The 23,545-nt window shown below is 40.0% G+C and overlaps 1 protein-coding gene across 1 annotated transcript in view; it reads right to left on the bottom strand.

Annotated features, from left to right (window-relative positions):
• The window catches only part of Xkr4 (XK related 4), a 466,651-nt gene that overhangs the window by 184,114 nt on the left and 258,992 nt on the right, over nucleotides 1–23,545 (bottom strand). Inside the window, exon 2 of the mRNA XM_036178095.1 lies at nucleotides 11,923–12,122. Within this exon, the coding sequence (XP_036033988.1) occupies nucleotides 11,923–12,122 (200 nt within the window). The remainder of the gene's footprint in view (nucleotides 1–11,922; nucleotides 12,123–23,545) is intronic.

The following is a 23,545-nucleotide window of genomic DNA, read 5'->3' as shown; positions in this document are numbered from 1 at the left end:
TTTGCCAGACTTCTTGACATGGTGTCTGTTGGGTTCTGTTAATAAGTGTCCCTAGTGGGAGAGTGGAAGGTGGGTGGTAAGCAGTTCTTTATTTTGGCAGTCAGCTCAAGCCAGAACCTATTCTTCAGCCCTCCAAAGCCCTGGCCTTTAGGTATCAGCACTTGTCTTTGGCTATCAGTTACCCCATAGCTTGAGAAAACATTTACCTCTGGGCATCGAGGCTATAACTGTTGTGTGTTCAAATTGCTGAAGGTTTCTTTGTGTTTGATATAAATAGATATGTTAGGTCACCAGACCCTACTCTCATGACAGGGAGCTGAATGTCAAGTCATCACATACCGCCCACTGCTCAAAACAGGCCTTTTACATTTCCTCTTTTTTTTTTTTTAAGATGTAAGATGTAACTAGTTGGGCCATCTTTACCTCCCTTGGTTTTTCGTTATGTCATTTGCTTTTCTAAGGCTAGGAGTATAAGTTGACATTGTGATTACACACAGAATTCTGTAACATTTTGGGCCCAGCATGCTGCCTGATTCAAAAATTACAAATGAAACCAAATGTAATCTATAAAACCAGATTTTTCTGTACTTTTCTCTTTTCACATATGCCATATTCTTGCTCTGCCTGGCTTGCTTTATGATAGTCCCAGTGGTATTAAGATCTGGTCCCCTTGGTCATCCAGAGTTTGCCTATGTGTGCCCTCCTTCATAATCTGAGAAACTTCTTGGCCCCAGCCCCAAAGCAGGTGTATCTTCCTCTAGGCACTCATCCCTTGTTTCCTGAGTATCTCCTCTAGGCACTCATCCTTTGTTTCCTGAGTATCTCCTCAGGCATTCATCCCTTGTTTCCTGAGTATCTCTTCAGGTACTCATCCCTTGTTCCCTGAGTATCTCCTCAGGTTCTCATCCCTTGTTTCCTGAGTATCTCCTCTAGGCATTCAACCCTTGTTTCCTGAGTATCTCCTCTAGGCACTCATCCCTTGTTTCCTGAGTATTTCCTCAGGCACTCATTTCTTGTTTCCTGAGTATCTCCTCTAGGCACTCATCCCTTGTTTCCTGAGTATCTCCTGAGGCACTCATCTCTTGTTTCCTGAGTATCTCTTCTAGGCATTCATCCCTTGTTTCCTGAGTATCTCCTCTAGGCTTTCATCTCTTGTTTCCTGAGCATCTGTGCCTTAGTCTCTCTTCCTTCTGCACTGGTTGGTATATGTGATTGCTGATAGGATGTCTTCATTTTGAAATATCTGACATGCTCTTCTTCCCAGGAGGGGAAGGTCCTCTAATTATCACATCATCACAAAAGGAAAAGCCCAGCACCAATCCATTTAGACACTATGGTGAGAACTGCAGCAGCTCGGGGCTGCCTGCCACTGTGCATGCTGCTCTTCCTAAGTGCTGTGCAGGGCAAGGCAGGCAGTACAGAGCATGCTAAATGGTGGGGGCCAAGGCAGGGTACAGCCTTTACCATCCACTGCATAGAGAGAACACAAACCCTCCAGCCAGGGTCTAAAATAAGGAACTTCCTATTCTACCCTGGTACTACCCAACCTTCCCAAGGCTATCAAAATTCTGTTTTCTTACTCATCTTTCATCTATCAGTTTATATGTTATTAATTAAGCTACTTTAACCACACTACACAGCAAGAGCTTAAGTTTAAAATACAATGAACATTAAAATAATCAGTTCTAGGATCTAAAGGAGCCAAACCCTTGTTGAGTATTCAGCTCCACCTAGGGAGAACTCTGGTGATGGGCTGGAGGGAACATGTTGGGCACTTCCAGTATTAGGAGTTGGAGGTAGAACATTGCAGGGAGGGAATACCCTGTGAGTTCTTACTGTGTCAGCAACAATGCTGACTGCCATTCTTTGCAGATTGTGAACCTGTGGTTGAATATGGTAAATAAAGGAAGATTTGATCAAACACAGATATCAGGTGGTTCCTTTTAAATTAGAGTATGAAATCTGTCTAAATTGTTTGAGAATAAACAAAGGGCAGGCATTTCAGATAGAAGTTTAAGAAGAGGTAAGCAAACTGTGGGCACTTAATGATTGATGGGGAAGGAGACATTTTCTTCAGTGGTGTAGCCATTAGTAAGTCTCCCTTACCAGAGATCCTGTTAGAGAGGATTCATTGAGAAGAAGAAGGGGATCATCCCTGGTGCATGAGGAGCTTTGGAGCCCACTATCTATGATGGGACACCTTGTGCAGCCTTGAGGCAGGGGGAAGGGCTTGGACTTGCCTCTACTGGATGTGCCTCCCCATGGGAGGCCTTGCCTTCTTGTGGGGAGTTGGAGGATGGGTTAGGAGGAGGCTGGGGGGAGGGTGGAAGGAGGGAAGAGGGGGATCTTTGATCAGTGTGTAAAGTGAATAAAAAATTAATTAAAAAAAGAAGCGGATCAGTGAGAGTGGGAGAGAGAAGATGTGGGGTGACTATAATCTGATTCAAACACATATACATTGATGAAAATGTCATTATAAAACCTGTTCCTATGTGTATTTAATATATGCTAATAAAACAAGTCACACACACACACACACACACTCTTTGAGGGCTCCTCCTATGCTTGTATCCAGAAAATGTAATCATGCATTCTGGAATATACACAGACATATTGTACATTTCTACATATATTTTTCTACGTAGTTTGTAGTGTTACATTATAAAATTTAGGACAATATGAAGTTTTGGGGCAAATTATTTTTTTAGGTATACACATTGAGGTTTTATTTAGCTATAAAGAAGGATAAATTATGTTTTCAGGAACTTATATGAAATTGGAAATAACTGTGTTAAGTGAAATAAGCCAGACATAGAAATATAAATATTACGTATTTTCTCTCATATGTGAAATCTATTCAAGTAGAAGTGGTGAGATGAGAATAAGAGAGGGTGATGGGTATGAATACCTCAAAGTGCATGGTATACTTCTATGAAATACTGTATTTTTTTTCATTTTTCTTTATTAAGAAACTTTCTACTCACTCCACATGCTATCCACAGACCACCCCCTCCTCCCTCCTCCCACCCCCCAGCCCTCTTTCCCAAGCCACCCTGCATCCCCACATCCTTGGGGCAAATTTTGTATAGAGTTCCACACACCATTACACACATAACAGACTTTCAGTGAATATGCCAATGAACTAACTAAAATAGAAACTGCAAAGCAGATAGATTCGCACTGTTCTGTGCTTTGCTTCTTCTGCAGAAATACAGATGTGGAGATGGAAGGTTCAGTGATAAGTGCTGGAGGCAGAGGAATGGTGAAGGACAGAGGTTCTGCTCTGAGGAGGCCATAGCAAGGAGGCTGGCTCTGTCTGCATCATTTTACTATGTCTTAGATGAAAAAGCCCGAGATTTAGGTCCTGAAGCTCATTATCAGGCTATGACAAGCAAGGTGACAACATTTTCCTGGATGATTCAGGAGAGCCCGTGATTGCTGACTTCCCCAGTAGACTCACATGATGCAGACAGGAAAACAACTCCTAGGCTCTAGGGCCTTCACTCTGACACAGGGTACAGGGCTTGCCTCAATTTTGCTATTATAAGGATGATCTTGAACTTCTGATTTCCTGCCTCCAACTCCCAAGAAAGGAAGCCTGGTTTTATTCATTGTCAAGGTTGCAATCCAGAGCTTCTGCATGCTAAGCAAGAACTCTACTGACTGAGATACATTCCAGCCCCTCCAATTTCACAAAGTATCTAGAAAAAACTGCTGGCAAAGAGGGCAATTTCAAATGCACACAAGGACATTGAAATATGAGCAGATGTAAGTAGAAGTATAAGTGGCTGGCTTTTGGCTTATCAAAGCTTTCCTGAGTACATGGCTTGGGACAGTATTTCTTCATGTGTTAGTTTCATCACTAACAAAGTATAGGGTTATAAAGAGTAAAATCTCTTTTGGATTCTAATCTTGGAAGTTTTGGTCCATGGTTGACTTGTCAAGATGGTTTGGGTGGGTGGTGAGAAAATTCCTGGTGGCAGGAACATGTGGTAGAGGATGCTGTTTGTGTCACAGCATCTGGAAACAGAGAGAGGAAGGACCAGAGTCTTAATACCCCTTTCAAAGGCACACCCTCCATGCCTAAGCTTCTTCTGCTAAGTCTTCTGTCAGAGATTCTGACATCTTTCAACAGCACTGTACACCTTTGGGAGACATTTTATTTCAAAACACAGAAGTCAATAACTCATTTGGAATATCACAAATAAATATACTTGAAAGATAGAATGTCATCTTTCCAACCATATCAGGCAAAGTGGGAAATTAAAAATGAAGAATTAAAACCATTTGCAAAATATGGGAATATTTGGGTTGGTAGATTGGCACATGGCTTTTGAATGAGGCTTCAGTATGTAGCCAGATGTATACTTGGATATCAGAGCCTAGTACTGCATTGTGTATTTGTGCTTGACTGTGGCACAAGAATAGTCATTGCAAATGTTACACAGTACACTGTGGACCTACACAGCAGTCCTATGGTTGCTGTATGGAGTACATCTTTGGACAGAGGAATTCTGACACTGAGCAATGCTTTTCTGCTGAGGAAAGTCTGTAGACAGCCTGACATAAGTTGGTTCTGAGAGATGTCTTTAAACAAACTAAACTCCAGGACTTCCTACATATGTCAAGTCTGTAGTTTTACATCTAAAATAAAATGGAGTTACATCTACACCTATACATATCCTTTTATGTAGCTCAAATCGTCTCTATATTGCTTATGATACCCTCATACAATGTAGATGCTCTGTAAATCATCATGCTTAGAACACAAAGACAAGAAAAAAAAAATAGACAAGCTCTACTACTTAAGACCAGATCTACTTAAGGCCCAAGACTTGCTTCCTGCATATTTTCACTAATTCAATTTACAGATGTGAACCCATGCATGTGAGGGTTCACTACAATCAGAAAACCACCACAACGCTAAAAATGACTTCAGAGACCTTCTACCCAACCTGCCATTTTACTCATTCCTTGATAAGCCATGTGAGCATAAGTCTGACCACTAACCTTTGACCTGTGCTTTCACTATTGTGATGGAACCAAAACTTCTAAATTCTTGGTCACTTGTTCCAAGTCCTAATCTCCCTTGTATCCTTAGGACTTTCTAATTCCTTGTCTTGTGACATCTCAGGATGAATATTAAAGATGGGCTGTTCTGGAAGACCTACTGTTTCCATTGCCACCAGGCTTCCTTTAAACCAGGCACACTCCAGCCTGGACCTTTTTCTTGTTCATGTCTATGAAAAGGTCTGGTCATTCTTTCTTAATGAAATTTCTTGTACTTTCTTCTCAATGGAGACCCATTAATTTGCACCTAAAATATGGACTGTTCTTTCTACTTTCACATGCTGTTATTTTTTTTAAAACATCAGACCCCCATCTAAGACTCATTCCCCCATAACTTTGATTTTTGCAAAAGCCTCAAGTAGACAGATGATATGCACATTACAGTCTAATAAGTGCTAAATGCCAACTGTCTTTGCCAAGCACTCTGCATTCACTATCTCACTTAATTTACACAGTTTAGTGAATTAGGTACCACTTTTATCCTCCAGTACACACAGGCAAATAGAAACTTAGCCATGATGTGAGAGCTGCCTACAGATCTTGGCTGAAGTTCAGGATACTATGAGGAAATACTAAGAAGGCCATAAAAACTGGAATAGGCAGCAGGCCTAGCAGAGGAGGCTGCACTGTGTTTTAGAGCACAGGCATGGATGTACCAGGCTAAGGCATAAGGGAGGTTAATGTTTGAGGCAAGGCTAACACCTGTGCAGCGGCTCCGAGGAGGGAAGAAAGATCAGACATCCTCAAAGCAGAGAGGAAGAGAATGTGATGACTACTGAAGTAACACAATGACCTTCGAAACTTGCTCAGGTATTGAAGTTTCACTCAGTGCCAACAGACAGACTGAGTATATTTGTAGGTCCAACAGGCTCTAATGATCTCTGTGATAACCACAAGGAGAATGGAAGAAAAGGAGAAGGGTGGATGTGATGTGGGAGCTACTTGGTCATAAGGGCATGTGTCAGGGTGGAGCTTGCTTGCCAAGGGAAGCGACAGCACACAGTCCACCTCTGCCTCTCCTTCTCTCCCTGCAGACCTGACTTCATCTCTCTCTCCTCCTGGGATATGAGATGGATACAGGGGATGGGGGGGGTACTCTGGCACCAAGAAGCACAGGACACATTGACTACCTTGTCCTTCATAGCTGGACCTCCTTAAGTGCTCTTTGCACACAGTAGAGCTGTCTCCAAGACTGCTCCACCTCGAGAACAGCAGCTTACTAGCTCATGTTAACAGAACTCGGCAGACAGCATGGATGAAAGCATCGGCTGCTCCGGTTTGAGACACAGCTCTGTCCTGATTCATGGTCTCAGAACAGCAGTCAGGCTGTCTTCCTGGACCAGGAGGAACTGAAGGATGATTGTATTTGCCAGCTCTCCCCTAAGCCTGTCAGCCTTCAGCACAAAGAGCCTGCACTAACTTAATGACTCAATAAGTGAGGAGAGAGAAAGGATTTTCAGTTAACAGAGTTTTGGGCATCACCCACTCTCACATGGAGAACTCAGTTTTTAAAATGTCATATTTCTTGTTTGATTTTCTTTTTGTTTCCTAGAGTGTCCTTCAGAGGGGAGATGATTGAAATTGGGGAAGAAAAGTGATTTTCCTTTTATGGTATAAGAGTAGTTTTAGTCATAGTCACGTGAAATGGCTTGCAGATTTAGGATGATTCTCAGCCTGCTAAATAAGAATGGTTTGAGATTTTAATTGAGAGCTATTTGGAAATACCTCACAGGTTTCCTGCCTGTTGATTATCTGCTTAGAGGACTGTGCTTTTACATTCAAATCCCAAGAATTTCATCACTAAAGATGCATAAAATGCATGTCAAATTAAGCTCTTTATTGAATTTCCTTTTTTGCTGTTGTTCTCCAGAGGGAAAAGGCTCTGTTCTAATAACCTACATCAATTTCATTCATCAGGTGGCTCATTGTTAGAGATCATCTGTGAGCAGACATGTCTCCTGGTAATTGATGTCAGTGAGTAGCCTGAACTGGTCTCAGGTGGTGGAGGGTTTGTAGTAAATCCTCTTATTTGCTCTGTGTTTTCATTCACAACATTGTAGCCCCTTCATTGTTAAAAATCAGCAATGATAAAATCAACCTCCTGGGCTATTGCTGTCTACATTCAATGGCTTGCCTGACTCTACTGATAGCTTTTGTCACTGTGCCCATTGATCACCTGGGGAATGACACAGGTCTGCTTTCCCACAGCACTCTGAAACTTGGTAGTAAGCTTTCTTTGGCCAACACAGAGGTTCAACATAGAAGCTCAAAGTATGGCTGGCATAAATGTAGAGTGCTTAGTAGATAAAGGGAAAAGAAACTGTGTCAATGAAGAGACTCAATTCAAAGAAACCCAAACTTTGGTTGCTTTGTTTAGGATAAAGAAGGCTAAGCATTGGACCAGGGATGGTAGCATACACTTGTAACTGCAGTACTTTGGAGTGCTTTTTTGTTTTAAGTTTCTGAAAACAAGGCTTTCTAGTGTAAAATCAGAGTTGGGCCAGGAATCTTTGAAGTAATGGGCCATTCACTATGTAAGGAACATGTAAGGCCTAGGGTGAACAACCCTGGTCAGGAGTGATAAGCAATAGAATGACATAAGAAAACCAGAAATGGAGTAGTGATAAGCTATAAACTATGTGTGGAAGTAGGGATAAGACTAGAAACCTAGCCAGAAAAGAATATAAAAGATGAAGCCTTAGACCTGACCAACAGAGCTAGTCAGACCCTCGAGTGAAACAACTCTCCTCCACCAGAGACGTGAGATCCTGTCCCCATTGCAGATGTGGCTGACCAGGGGAAGGCTGACCCAAGATCCAGAGGAACAGATGTGGCTAGTCCGGACCTGGAGAGGTACTCCTGCTTCCATTTGGAAGACAGGATACATATTGCTTGTAATCTTACTGTGTGAATAAATGAGTGTTATACCAAGTTTGAATCAAGAGTGAGTATTCCTCCCCTGTAACCAGAGTATGTGCTTGCTACACACTACTAGGGCTCTGTTGTCGCAACCGACCACCTCGACCAGCAAGGAAGATGCAACACCCAACTCTTCTTTCAGCAGTTTATTCAGGAACCTTTAACAATCTTCTGACCCCAGGGGGAGCCCTCCCTCAGCCCTAATAGCCTCTGGGTAGCCAACCCTAAACCGCCACGTGGGCATCGCAGACAGGTCCAGGTATACGAAAGCAAGCCAGATCCTAAAGCCAAGCTTAATATGGAGTTGTTTACCACCCAGAGCGCTTACCATCGGGAAGGTGGAAGGCGGAAGCCAGCGCCATCTCTAGGGTGCGGCACGCAGCTCTCTACACTCTATGAGCTGAATGAAATTTTTCTGAAGCAGCCATATTCTTTAAAGATCTACAAACAGCTCAACCTTGACTGAGCAAAACATTGTGACCATAGAAAAGGGAAAAATATCTTGGGCTGTCCTTAGTAAGTTTTTATCTGCTTCTGCAGCAGACATGGCACCTCTTAACTTTTGGGAAGTTTCCTAAGCTTGCCACACTGATCCTCTACCAACCCTGCAGCTGAAAATATGACAAGGATGCAGTTCAAATCCCTTGCCTGTCTGTCTATAGCCCACCTATCTAGTGACCCTAGTATATGTTTTATAAACACACTAGTTCATGTAATTTCTTTTCTGTGATTATAAAATTTCCTATGATACTGAGCATAATGTCAGACATCTGTAATTCCACACTTGGACTGTAGAGGCAGGAAGATAAAGAACTCAAGTTCAGTCTCTGCTACACAGTAAATTTGAGGGCAGCCTGTGCTATGTTCATTTCTGTCCTTAACAAATCCATTAAAAATCTGAGAGATCAAGGACATTACAAAAAACAAAAACAAAAACAAACAAACAAACAAAAAACCCCAAAACCTGCAGAATCAACTAACCAGGGTTGACAGTTGCTCAAAGGGTCTGAACTGCTAACCAGGGAGCCTGTATGGGACTGACCTAGGCCCTCTGCATGTATGACAGTTGCATAGCTTGATCTTCCTTTGCTTGGACATCTATTATTCAGGAATAATTCTCTTCCTGATAACACTTTTTCTGCAAGAGTACTTCTCAAAGCCATCATGTGACATCCTGTGCCACATGATGGATGAAGGGAGGGAGGCAGGGGGTGGGAGGGAGGGAGGGAAGGAGGGACAGAGAGAGAGAGAGAGAGAGAGAGAGAGAGAGAGAGAGAGAGAGAGAGAGAACCTTGTTACCTTGTTTGATAACCAGTCAATTTGAAGAAGGACAGGATGACTGATTTGCTCTAAAACAACCGCATAATAAATATGTGTGTAACTGGCCTTGACAATGAGAACAGGAGCTGACTAATGCTTTGGCTAACTTTTGAGAACTTATTCTTCATGTTGGGTACACTTGCCCAGCTTTAATACAAGGGGAGGTGCTTGGTCCTACCACAACTTGATATCAGTGTTTTGTTGACATCCATGAGAGGCCTGCCCCTTTCTGAACAGAAACAGAGGAGGAGGAGTGGATGGGGGTACAGAGGAGCGGTGGAGGTGGCTGGGAGGAGAGGAGGGAGAAGAAAGTGTGGTCAAGACGTAAAATAAATACATTTAATTAATAATACAAATACAATAAAAACTGTAAGTAAATAACAACAAATAGTGAACTTTCGAATGGTGTAACATGCCATTTATAACCAAGACTCTGTTTCCAAGTCATAACCACTCACATTTGGCTCAGAGTAAACAGATAGAGCACAGTTGGCATTTTCATCTCCACAGCACCTTCTTTTCCTGTCATATTCACCTTGGCCTCTATCTCTAATTGAAAACACTCGGACAAATTTAACATGCATTTTCCATAACAACTACAAAGACACTAAAAATTCCAAACACCATTCAGATCAAGTCTCTAGATAGAGCATGACAGAGCATGGTAATGATGTGTGTAACTCAGACAGATCTGCTGAGGAGGAAACAGCACACACAGGGCACTATGCTACTCACGAGACATTATCAGCCTGCTTACAGGATTGAGAAACACACCAGGAAACATATTAATTAGAAGTGTCCTGTACTCACCATACTTATATCAATTTATATCTCTGTCTATCTTCAGTAACCATCTTATCTTCAAGCCTTGTTCTAGGATGGTTCTGAGCACCAGCCCCCAAAGAAATGCCAGGGCCCTTTATTGAGAGCCGCTGGTAGCAAAAGTCCATGAGAGTATACAGCGGTGACAACTAGAGTTCAGAAGGTCAACCTATCAGAACTAAGGGTTCTGTTAGAGGAAACCATCATGCAAGACATTATGGAATTCTCGCCTTTTGAATGAATTGGCTGTCTCTTGTAAACTTGTGCAATAACAGCTATGATTCTCCACATTTACCATATATTTCCATGTTATATGTATATGTGTGCTCATGATTCCATCTCAATCTGGGACACAACTTTCCCTGTACATTTGGGGTAATTGGATAACTGTCCCCAGCTGTGTTTATTTTTCATTAACATATATCTGACCAGGGCCAGTCTCCAGACAAAAGTATTTCAGCAAAGATACCTTTTTCCAAGGACAAAACTGTGCGTAGATAAACATTAGCTCATCTCACCTAAAGATAGAGAAAAGAGCCAATAACAATTAAACTTACTTCAACTCATTACCTTCACCTCAGGTTATTTACACAAGACCCTAATTTAAGAGATTTACTGCTTACATTCCTGGGATGATGTTTTAGCCATTTGGCAAAGGCAGTTTCTTCCCACTGACCCAAGGAGATTGCCCTCAAGGTCGGGCAGGTGATAGGTGCCAAGCTTCTTTCTTGTGCAAATTAAGTTTTAATTCCTCCTGGGCCAGGTGCTATTCCTAGGTTCCCGAGTTGATCTTAGCCTTTAGTTGACCCTACCAGAGAACTCCCTTTAGTCACTCCCCTTTTGGGTTGTAATTGAAAACTGACATTTATTGCTTTATGTGTGGATCCTTATCACTCTCTGTGTCCCTGAAAACTTCAGGCCTTGCATTGCTTTGCCAAAGAATTACTGTTTGGGTATATATACTGGCTCTCTGAGAGCACTGGAGATAATTGATGGAAAAGAATAAAGATGAGGACGGAGATGGAAAGAACTAGGTAGAATGATAAGAGAACAGCAGAAGAGATGGAGAGCAGGAGGAACTGACAGGAACTAAGTATGAGAACAGAAAAGAAACTGTGTAGATGAACTTTACTTAGAAGAATAAAGTGAATGGACTAACGAGCTCAGTGTGCTTAGATTCATTGAATATCCCCCAGATTAGTATCCTTAGCTGCCTGTAGCATCTGTTCTGGACCCTGATAGAAATCTCCTCAAGGCAGGCACTTAGGGGAAATTCATTAGCCACGAATTATAAATGCAACAGTCTTGCTGATCATATGGCAGAACAAAATATTAACCAGATACTTATCAACCTGCCATAAAGTCTATAGTACAGAAATAATATATTATTAAATATTCATAAGATTTCATAGTGATTTTTAAAAATAGTCATCAAGGTAACATTTTTTCATCTGTCCCTTTCTAGTTCTTAATGTCAAAGCAATGGTATGCATTATTCATATGTATGCCAGAGAAAGAATAATAGTTATTGTTGTCTTTGTAACTTTTTGCCAATTATTCTACCATAAAAACCAGAAGGCTTTGACTCTATGCCCATAGGGAACAAGTGCAAAATCATAAATCACCATGACAGGCAATGGTGGAGGAAGTATCATGCATAATTCACAAGTCATGTGCAAAACAGCAGACATACAAGAGGCCTGTGTCAACAAAGGACATCAGACATCCTTGGATTGTGACAAAAGTAGCTAATCTCTCCCCCAATTCAGAAACCAAATTGTGAGCCCATACCTTGGAGGGCCTGCAAGCTGTGAGTCTGTACGATGATGCAGAGCTGCAGGACCAGCTGTGGAGCACTCTCAAGAAAGGTGGCTAGCAAGTGCAGCATACTCACATCAGCATACTCATACACCATCCTCCAGTAAAACCGCCACCTGCCACTCTCCCCACTCTGCCGACTCCGAATACCTAAGTATATTGTGTGCAAATATCTGAAAGGAAACAGAGAGAGAAGATAGAGATGAGTAACAACTTAAAATTTAAACCCCTAAGCCATTTTCCTTTGGTACAAGCAACCATATTCAAGCATGTTCACAGAACGAGGAATTTGGTCACTATTAGAGCATCCACAGTCTCACAAGCTCAGTTTGGGAGATCACAGCTCTCTAAGTCCCTTCTCAGATAACCCATTGAATTGCAATATGAAGATATAAGGTAAAATTATGTGGATAATAGGGCATGGGGTATGGGAGGGATTTTCTCTTTGAAATTTACCTCCATCCTTTCTTGTCAGATCCTGTATGTGCCCATTTGTGAATACAAGATGGCTTTCTCCTTGCACGCAGAGCAAGCCTGAGATTCTAACAGTTATGTGCATGTAACTTCTCTTGTGTCTTTGGAAAACGACTGCATGATTTAAAATTTCCAAACATATATAACAAAAGAAAATTAGATTAATGAACCTACTATGCCTGTAATAAAGATTGGCTAATCATCAATATGTTGTGGGTATTTTTCAAATATATATCTATTTGTGTAGTGTGTGTGCATATGTGTGTGTTGCCTGTGTGAGCGCAGATGTATGTGCAAATGTGTAGGCCAGAGATCAATAAAGGGTCTACCATTCCCAATTTTACTTTTAAAAAACAGGGTCTCTCACTGAACCTGAAGTTTGCCAAGACATGAGCAAGGACAGCTAGTCAGTGAATAATGTCAGGGATCCTCCTTCTCTGCTCCCACTTCCCTACTGCACTGGGATTACAGTGTGTGCTACCATGTCCTGATTTTTACATGAGTGTTGGGGATCCAAAGTTGGGTCTTCATGCTTGGACAGCAGACACAATTGATCCACCACCACCCCTTAAACACAATTTTTATTAAAAACCAATACTGTTATCATGCATGAACCATGATAAATTCTTCAATGGTTTATACTCAGTTGGCATATCTTCCTGATTATCATAATTTTTGACAGTTTCTCGAACAAGGCCTACAGTAATGATTACTTAATATGCATCTAAAGTCTCTTTTATACTATGTTGTGGTGATATTGTGTTCCCCAAAGTATTGTACACCCTAATAAACTTATCTAGGGTCAGAGAACAAAACAGCCACTACATATAGAGGCCAGAAAATGGTGACACACATGCCCTTAACACTAGCATTCCAAAAGCAGAGATCTGTTTGGATCTCTGTGAGTTCAAAGCCACAATAGAAATATCCAGGCACGATGACACAAGCCTTTAATCCCAGGAAGTGATAGCAGGAAGCAGAAAGGTATATAATGCATGAGAACCAGGAATTAGCCTGGTTAAGCTTTTAGGCTTTTGAGCAGCAGTTCAGCTGAGATTCATTCTGGATGAGGATTCAGAGGCTTCCAGTCTGAGAAAACAGGATCAGCTGAGAAGTTGGTGAGGTGAGGTCAGCTGTGGCTGGTTCTGTTTCTTTGATCTTTCAGTGTTCACCACAAATCCTGGCTCTGGGTTTGGTTTTATTAATAAGACTTCCTAAGGTTTGTGCTACACTGCGGTTCCTCTCCCATTTTTTATTCCTTGCATGCATTTCCTTGTCTTGAGTTTGGCAGTTGCATCCTCCTGGTGTGTCTCACATAATTGTCCTTGGTGTTTTCTGCAAACAAACTGTTAGTGGCAGTTTGCACACAGATTTGACCTTCAGCAGATGATGTTCAGCTTCATCAGGAGGAGCACACTGCAACTGGCCTTTCCCTTCCGTGATGCTGTCACCCAGGGAAGGTATCAAAATTGGAACTGCATAGCAGCAATATTTTGAGCACATCACTACAGATGATTGGTCAGTTTGGTTGTCTGAAATTTGCTGTCTAGTAGATCCCTCAAGAAAGGCACACAGGGACTCTGAATTCTTAGGGATTTCTAAGAATATACAGTCATTCATCTTGCATTGGATGGGATAAAATTTCTTGGGCAATGCCTCCTGCTGCAGTAAATGTAACGTGGCCTGGCTGGTTGTGGAGCCCATCAGAGAAAAGACTTTCAGGGTAAGTCAGTATGAAAAAGTTGGAGAAGAGTAACAGACAGAGTGTGAGTATGGCTTCAGAGGATGGTTGTAAGAAAAAGACGCACCAAGGTGTTCAACAATAGCTACAAACAAGATTTGGTGGCTTTTGTTATAGTTATGTATTTGTTTTGTGTGATGCTGGGAACTGGGCATAGAGTCTTGTACAATCTAGACAAGCACTTTACCACCAAATTACATCCCCAAGTCTAATTTTCTGGGGTTTGAAGTTATACTGTTTAAAAGGGCTACAATTTACAAGTAGGTTCAAAGATGAAGCAAAGTTTAAAAATTAGTGGAGTTTTAAAATTGATTAAGAAATATAAATGGTTGTATTTGTTTCTCTCATAGGATATAACTTTTTGGATGAAATTGTAACATGGCTTATGAGGTGCACTGTTCAGTTTCATGATGAGGGGCATGCTGATGTGCAAGAAGGTAAAGCTAAGCCCTTAGGACATGTGTTTTGGCTTAAGCATAGCTCATGAGCTGCCTTAAATACACTGTTTGAGCTGTCCCTCAGAGAAGGCAGTATGGTCTCATTTCAGTCCCCTAAAATTTTTGCTTCTCAGTTAGTCAGAGACATAAAGACCTTAGGGGTATGCGAATCCACCCTTCCCTGTGTCTTGTTAGTTTTTCCATCTTTTTACTTTTCTTTCTACACTCCAGTTCTGCACTGTTTGCTGCAGATTGGTGCTCACTTCCAGAGTCTGCCCAGGGCACCTCCTACACCCCTGCTTCTCTGCTATCACTGTTCCTTGGATACGAATCAATACCAGTAAACTTTGGTTCCTGCAATTTTCTTCCTCTGCAGTTCCACAGCTTTCCACCTTTCTTAACCCTGAAATATTCAAACATCATCCCCCTCCCTGCCCTGCCTTCTCTTCCCACCCATGTAGAACTGTTTATACCAACTGTTTTTATTCATATTTTGACCAAAGGAAAACAATACTTTTGTATTTATTTACTGCTATGTTAATAATGTACTCTAGAACATTAACTACCAGGGATATTTATGTACACCTATCCCTTCAGTTAATTTATATACTTTTATTCATTCAGTGAGTTCATACTGAACACAAGGTATGTCTATCATTTTGTATTTTTTTTTCCCAAGGAAATGAAACTTGCTGGAGAGTTTTGAATAGAAAAGAATAGAAAGAAATCTGACTTTCATTTTATCACCCTTGGTCATTGCTTGGGGGATAGAAGGCAATGGGTAAAGGAAGAAGCAGAGGCATTGGCTTGAAGTATTGGAAGAGCCCAACTGAGAGAAGATGACAGTGGTACCGTGGTTGGAAAGCTATTTGAGCAGGAGTGTATCCTAAAGACTTCATGGACAGCTTTTGCATTTTGAGGGACCAAATTAATGAATAAATGCACAACTGTATTGCAATTATCTTTAAACTTCCACAGAGGGTGCCCTGAGTTACAATATTTCTGGGTCCCACTGGGAGGAAATCATGCATATTCATGGCATTTTGCTGCCACAGTTTAAAGACTACAAACAGCTTTGTGGGCTGTGGTCTTTTAGGACTGGAACTCCTGGCACAAGAAAACATTACCTTCCTAGCACTTTGAACTCACAGTAAACCCAGTACTATTGACAGGATTCTTCTGGAGAAGAGAAGTATTTGGTGTATTAGAGTCAGACACAAAATGAAGCCTTCCAATAATACACATACAGAATCCAAATACTTAAAAACTAAGGAGGGTGAGGAAAGTTACTACATGTTTTGGGTAGTTTTCCTAGATTTATTTTTAGTGTACTAGAAGAAATAACAGCAAGTTTAGCACCTTAACCATTTTATGTGAACTGCTCAATAGCATTAGTGTATTCATATTGCAGTGAATTTGTGCTCACCATCCATCCTCAGAAGTCCTTTCCTCTCACAAAACCAAGTTCCTGTCCTGATTCACAGATAGCTTTTAACTCTGACTCCCTCCTCCATTACCCCAGCCTCTGGCAATGGCTTCAAATCTCCTTTCTGTCTCTGTGAATATCTTTCTCATAGCTATTTAAGTTTGACTATACAGTATCTGTCCAGTGATTTTTTTTTATTTTGATTATTATATCCTTAAGGTGTATCTACACTGTGGTGGGTGCCAAATTCCACTCTAGATAGGAAGCTTTTAAATGAATGGATCTTTACAATATACTACTTGATATATTTAGTCTACAAAAAATGAAATGAAAAAATAATAAGGTCTCATTTATTGTAGCCTAAAGGTCTTCCACTATAAGGTGGTCATGTGAAGTATCAAGCTAGGGATACATTTGTACTCTTTATCTTTAAAAATAGCTACAGGTTAAGAACATGCATAAGTACTTCACTAAAAATTAGTTACAAAAATATACATTATGATATTATTCACAGAACAAAAGAGATTCAAGTTCAAGTGCTCAACAGGGTATGAATCCAATCATAGTCTGTCCATTCATTGTATCTTTGGGGACCGGATTCCAGGACTCATTTCAGATACTCAAATCTTTAGATGCTCAAGTCCCTTAGAGAAAGTCTATGCACATCTTCTTCCCCTATTTGGACATAATCTGCAAATTACTCATAACATTTAATATAAATCAAACATGAAGAAACAGGAGTCACAGGAGCAAATAATGTCAAGAAAAAGTGTGTACACATTCAGCTCAGATGTCTTTTCTTCTGTTTTGGATCCACTCTTGGTTAAATCTGCAGGAACTTTTCTAGCCCTCCTGAGATTTATTGTTTACATAGGTCTAATTATGCTTGTACTTGTGACTCTACAGTCTCCCAACAGATCATTTTTACTACTGACATGTGAGTTTTTAAAGTGATAATTCTCAATTTGGTTTCTTACATGGATCATGGTAACTAAATCATAGCAATCCCTACTTCATGTTTTTATTACAACTTTATAGCCTGGAATCATGAAATGAATAAGCTAGAGGGATTTAGGGATCAGTTGTCAGGGCTACAGGACTGAGAAATGGAGATTAGACCAAGATCCCTGGTATTTTGATGCCAAGACCTATAATCTTTTATCATGTCCATCTGGCTCTAGTAATTCTGTAATTTTCCATATGTAAGACACAGACAGATTTCACTACCTTTTTCCAATCTTCTACATGCTTTTGTTGTTATAGCTGAGAGAAAATGAGTGTCAAGGTGAAGAGGTTATATCTAGATAGGACTTGGATTGTGTTACTAGTTCTAGGGTTCTGGGGGAATAACTTACGTTGTCTTAGCTTGAAACTTCCATTGTGTAAATTTTAAAAGATACTTAAATCTTTAAAAATAAGATGAGATTATATGCATAAGTTATTTAGTGAGCAGTAAGTAATGTCAGATGTCATTTAGAGTAAGTCTGTTTCAGGAGTTAATTGAAAAATAGCAAAGATACTCTAAACTTTGGATTTTCTTTGTAGTTATTCAAGTTATCTTCAGTTATACTCAAGTCATCATATGACTTAAGGATATGTGAAGGCCACCTTATCTGTGTTCTAAATCCAGTAGACAGTCATAGCTCTGTCTTGATCTCCTATCTTTTCCTCAGTGTCATATATAAGAATCTATCTAGTCTTCCTTCCTTCCTTCTTTCCTTCCTTCCTTCCTTCCTTCCTTTCTTTCATCTATCTATCTATCTATCTATCTATCTATCTATCTATCTATCTATCTATCTATCTATATCTATCATGTATGTATGTATGTATGTATCTATCTATCTATCTATCTATCTATCTATCTAATTTATTCATCCATCTATTGTAGGTGGGAGAGAAACTTCCCATTCCCAAATATCCAGCAGCCACTTCCCAAATAATTGACTTGGAGGCTTAATATTACTTATAAATGCTTAGCCAGTTGTTCAGGCTTATTCATAATTAGCTCTTACACTTAAATTAACCCATAATTCTTACCTACATTTAGTTACATGGTTTGGTACCTTTTCTCAGTGTGGTATTCTCATCTTGCTTCCTCTGTATCTGGCTGGTGACTCCTGATTCTGCCCTTCTTCTTCCCAGGAATCTCCTAGTCTGGTTTCCTTGCTTTTACTTACTGCCTGGCTACTGGCCAATCAGCATTTTATTAAACCAATTTGAGTAACAAATCTTTACAGTGTACAAGAATATTATCCCACAGCAATCTATCATCTACACATCCATCTATATTTACCTACCTACCATTTACTTATCTATCTGCCATCTGTCTACTTATTTAATCTGTCAACTACAATCACTATTATCACCATTAGCCATTAATATGGTCAATTGAGATTATTCAGACTACATTATAACTATACATTTACAGCAGGAGAGACAGATGGATAATGGCCAGTCTTTAGAAAATAGCCTTTGTACATTTGAAACAAACAAACAAACAAACAAATCCTTTGTTTCTGTGACATCTATGTTAGCATGATCCCACTGGAAAAGTATCTTTTTTTCCTCTTGGACTCTGATCTGGAGTTTCTATAGATGAAATTAAGAAAGATAATATCTCCCTTAAAATTGTTGTGAAGGATAGAAGACACACTGTTTCATACTTGTTTCTCATTTATTTTCCAGGTGTGTGGCCCAAAATGACAAGAAGTCTTCTAGAATGAAGAAACTCATGGTGGAATGTTGCTTGGCATCAGTGTGTTATGGGTATACATACATATGCACATATATACATACATATACACACATATATTATGGATCTATCTCCTTAATATGCAAAGGCAAATTTTAATTTCATTTCTCACTAGAAATTTTGTTTGTGCTCATGTTTATTCAACTGTGGATTCTAACAGTGTTTCTAGCAGAGTGTGTCCTTTTGATGTTCATCCAAAAGGGAAGAGCATTCTAGCTATCATTCTACTGAGAAATAGGATGCTCTAGGTTCCTAAGCATTTGATAATATAAGCTGAAGTTCAGGTCATGTGGAGCAGGGGAGCTCATTTTCCTTTTTGAGATTAAATTTCTGATTTATTGTTGGTTAAAGAACATACCTTCCAGAGGATGGTATTGGCCAGGGACAGTCATAGAAATGGAAGCTTCAGTTTTTTTCTGATACTCATACTATGTCAGGGAAGACTCACAAGAATCTCTCATTTATGACTAAAATTTATTTGGCATAATTACCAAAGAGTGCTATTTGAGAAGGAAAAATGTTAGAAAGCTTTGCTCTCAAGGATGAAGTCCTTCTGAACCTAAGAGTAAATGAAACAGCATGGATCTTTCATCACTGACAATGAAGACTACTCCTCATAAAACTCTTTTTGAAATGTCCACCCACCTCTTTGGGAAGAAAACCATTGAGAAGGCATTTGCCTTCCTTACAGCAAGACTCATTTTTTTTTCTCCAATAGGGTAGCTCTCATTATTTATTCCCAAGGGAAGCTTGTTAATCGAAAGTGTAGTTTTCTTACACTATCAAAGGCTATCAGGCATTCTGCCCCAGTTTTCTCAGCATAATCTCAAACCAGCAATATTTCACTTTCCTAATTTTCTTAGTACTGTTAAAAATATATCCACAAACACACTAATACAGCTCCTGCCATAGCATGTACAAAGATATGTGTATGTAACCTACTCTTATCACAATACAGACAACATCAAATCACCAGGCATTCTGTAGATGGAAATTGTATTAAAATACCTAGTTCCTTTTAATCAACACTTTTCAAGTGAAAAAAAGCACACTGGAGCCGGATATGGTATCAAAGGCTCATAACCTTTGCTACTCTACTCAGGAGACTTAGGAGGCAGCAGCATCTTGACTTTAACTCTTGCCTTGGCTACAGAGTAAGTTCAAAGCACCCTGGGCAACTTGGATAGATCCTTTCTCAGAAAACACTATTTGAAAAAGAGAGTTAGGGTATAACTCAGTGGTAGAGAGATTGCTTGGTAACAAGGTTCCAGATTCTATCCCCATTATTGGGAAAATAAATGTAACTTAGATTCAAGTCACAAAATTCAGACTGAAACATAATACAGCAAGTGTAACAAGCTAGGGGAGTGGGGCTATCCCAAACATTTGGTTTGTGAAGCATTACATGGATAATATGTGTTTCATTTAAAATTGAATGATGTTAAGTATAATTCATATATAATTCATGTTTCAGGTAGCCCATATATAAAATTGGATCAACTGTTCTATTAGCTTCTGATATATGCATGGTTGAATCAAAAATAGCTCTAAAAATATTATACATACACGTTCTAATACTTAATTCTCTTTCATTAACTTGTGGCACATTAAGCAATTTAGCTGTTATTTTTATTGTCTGCAAAATAAAGTCTGGTAGAAAAGGTTTAGATGGACATTAATAGACTGTGACCCCAGAAAGTGCTATTTTCTTCTGCTCCCTGACTACAAAGCTTTACCAAGTGGAGGTATGCCTATGAGACCTCTAGGTCCTATACAATCAGTTGCTATCACAGGAAGTTCTTCACTGGGCATGCTAAACCATAGCCATATCTTATATGATGGTGCATTCCTGTACTCCCAATTGTTCAAGAAGCTGAAGGGATAGAGTTCTTTGAGCAGATGAGTTCAAGACCAGCCTGGGCAACATTGGAAGACTCTGTCCCAAAACCACCCTAAAAATAACCCTTACTACCACAGCATCACTTCGTTTAATGCAAGTATGGCCATCATTTCCATTTCATGCTGCAAAAAACAAAACAAAACAAAACAAAACAAAAACCAAAAACCAAAACCAAAAACAAAACCTGAACCTGACTTGAAATTCTGTCCTGCATTTCTTTTAGAAACTTGCCAACTAGCTGTTATTTAATGAATAGATTCTATTTCTCATTAATCATGGTGCATTTGCTGAATGTAGAAAAAAATGAATGAATTAACCTACCACTTGACACCAGCATTAGAATCCCAGTCATAGGAGGACAGATGGGACCAGAAGGAGCTCTGACCCACCCTTGGGCTCCTGACACTATCTCCTTCTCTGTTGTCATTGCAATGATGCCTGGCTGCTCCACCTTTCAGCAGCAGCACAAAACCTCTCCCCAGATAATTAGCTATTTGCAGTGTCCTTCTCAGAGGATGAGCAGTGAATGTTCACAATATGGAGACACAGGAAAACAACTTCTGATCTTCCTGGAAATCTTTGAACCTAACATCTGTTTCCTCCTTGAACTACCCATGTTTTCTCTCCAAGTACCGAAGCTTTGGCTCTTTCTGCATCTGGTCCTCCCCTCAGCTGTATTTCAGCCTCTTTTCTCTCCCATCAAATAGAAAACAGTTAGAATTAATTTGAATCTCAAAGAATAGCATGGATCTAATAAAAGCTATGTTTCATGGTGTGCACCCTTGTCTGCTTGTATAATACAGGCATTTTGTATTTGCTAGAGACTGTTTTTATTGATTTCAAATATATTTTATGAAATTATAATTCATCCATGGGACAGGGTTATTTTTGTTTTGTTTGATTTTCAGGCATACCTCCTACATAAAAATACCACTTATAAACATAGTTCCCTTTCACAAATTCCCCAAGATTGCAGGCAAAAATAATGAAAATTTTTCTCTGCTAAGTAATTTCTTTTGTAATGGGCAGTGTGGTTACAGTGTGTGGGGTAGCTTGGAAAATCCAGCTGATATAGCAGAAGAAATTCCTGAATGTGGAAGGGAGGTTCTACATTCACACATAATGCTTCATAATGATTATAGCTATCCCTCAGAAAATAAACGGCATTTTTTTTTTATTATTGTTGAGGCAAGTTTGTTATGTAGCCCAGGCTACCCTCAGATTTGAAATCTTCCTGTCTTCACTTGCCACATGATGTGGTTGTAAATGTGTACCACCAGGTCCATTCCAAAGTCCCTCTTTTTTCTAAAGTACTTCTATGTAATAGAAGACACATATTAAAATTGAAAAGAGAACCCTGAAACAAATACAGCAGTGACCGTTGCTTGATATTGGCATGGTAGCTGCTGTAACCCAAGCTCTCAAATGGTTGTGATCATTGGCAGAAATAAACTGCATTTTTAAAAAGAAGCTAACAATATTTACTCAGATAGAATCAGAGCCTTCATCCTAAGTCTGGCTTAACAGATTTTATGACAACTGGAAGAGACTCGTCTGTCTGTCTCTGTCTCTCTCTGTGTGCAATTCTATATAGTGCTTTTTTCTTTTAAAATTTTGAGTTTTCTTTTCTCTGACAGCTCTTTAGCACTTGATATTAGCAGACCTATAGAATGTATCATCTTTACACATAACTGAAGATCTGTAGTCCCGGGGCACCTGACATCTACACTTGGCCAAGTGAGGAGGAGCGATTGGAAGTAAATAAAACTTGGGCGTCTGTATGTCAATTTGCCTTTAGGCCTTGTCTGAACCATCTACAAGAAGATGGATATTATAGGTTTGATCTTACCAGCAGAGCTAACTTCTAAATGCTTGGAATATTAGGGCATCTGTGTCCATACCAATTTGAATGCACTAGATCTTGCTTGAATGGCTCAAGCTATTTTAGGGCCAAAGAATGATTTTTAATGAGACTTTTTTACTCATTTATTAAATTGAATTATGATTTTAATAAGTATCTGTTCACTCATCCATCTTAGGAGAAGAAATTCAAATTGCTTCTCTCCAAAATGACATCAGAGTTAGACAATGTAAATATAGTGCCAATGAAAGACAAGGAGAAAGGGCTCCTGAGTTTGGGAAGAATGGGTTTGAAGTAGTTGATTACTTGTAACCAGAAGGGATGTCTTGTGAGCATAATGTTCCCCCTGGTATCTTGTGAGCCTAGTAGGGTTCATTCCCCACAGAGGTCATCAGCCATCCCCCTGGGTAGCAAGACTTGAAAAGAAGCAGAAGGTTCTGTCTGCTCTAAGCTTTCATTGGTTGACTTAGTCTGGAATTTACCATAGTTCTCCTCTGGTTGTCTAACCCCCAAGACTCACTAAAATAACATTGAAGAGACTCTGGCCAGCTAAGTGTGGTGGGCATGTCTCTGGCAGGCCTTGCCCTTCTCCCCCATCCCCTCTGCCTTACTAAAAAACTTTAGATTACATTCCTAAAGCTAGTCACCAAGGTCTATTTCCTTATCTCTCCACTTCCTTCTCCTGAGGCTGACTACCAAGGCCCAGCTATCAAAGTATTGAAGTCCAGCAATCAAAAGACCCCTTTGGTTCACCCAATTACCATGCCCAATTAACATCCTAACACAAGGTTTCTCCTTTTACCTTTATAAATTGCCATTTTCCTATGTGCCATGTCTGTCTCCTCTCTGTCCAAAGGCAGTCCTTTACCATCCCCAATGGGGGCCAAATATCCCTGTCCCCTTTCTCTTGTTCTCTTCCCCTTCTCCCTCATCTGCTATCTCCTGTCTTTTCTCTTATGCCTTGTTTCTAATTCCCTGGCCACCATCCCCCCCAGGTGGGGAGGG

The sequence above is a fragment of the Onychomys torridus genome, chromosome 2, assembly GCF_903995425.1.
Source record: "Onychomys torridus chromosome 2, mOncTor1.1, whole genome shotgun sequence".
In the NCBI taxonomy this organism is placed as follows: domain Eukaryota; kingdom Metazoa; phylum Chordata; class Mammalia; order Rodentia; family Cricetidae; genus Onychomys; species Onychomys torridus.
Note: the sequence above shows the minus strand (reverse complement) of the source record. Positions and strands in the feature narration are given on the sequence as shown.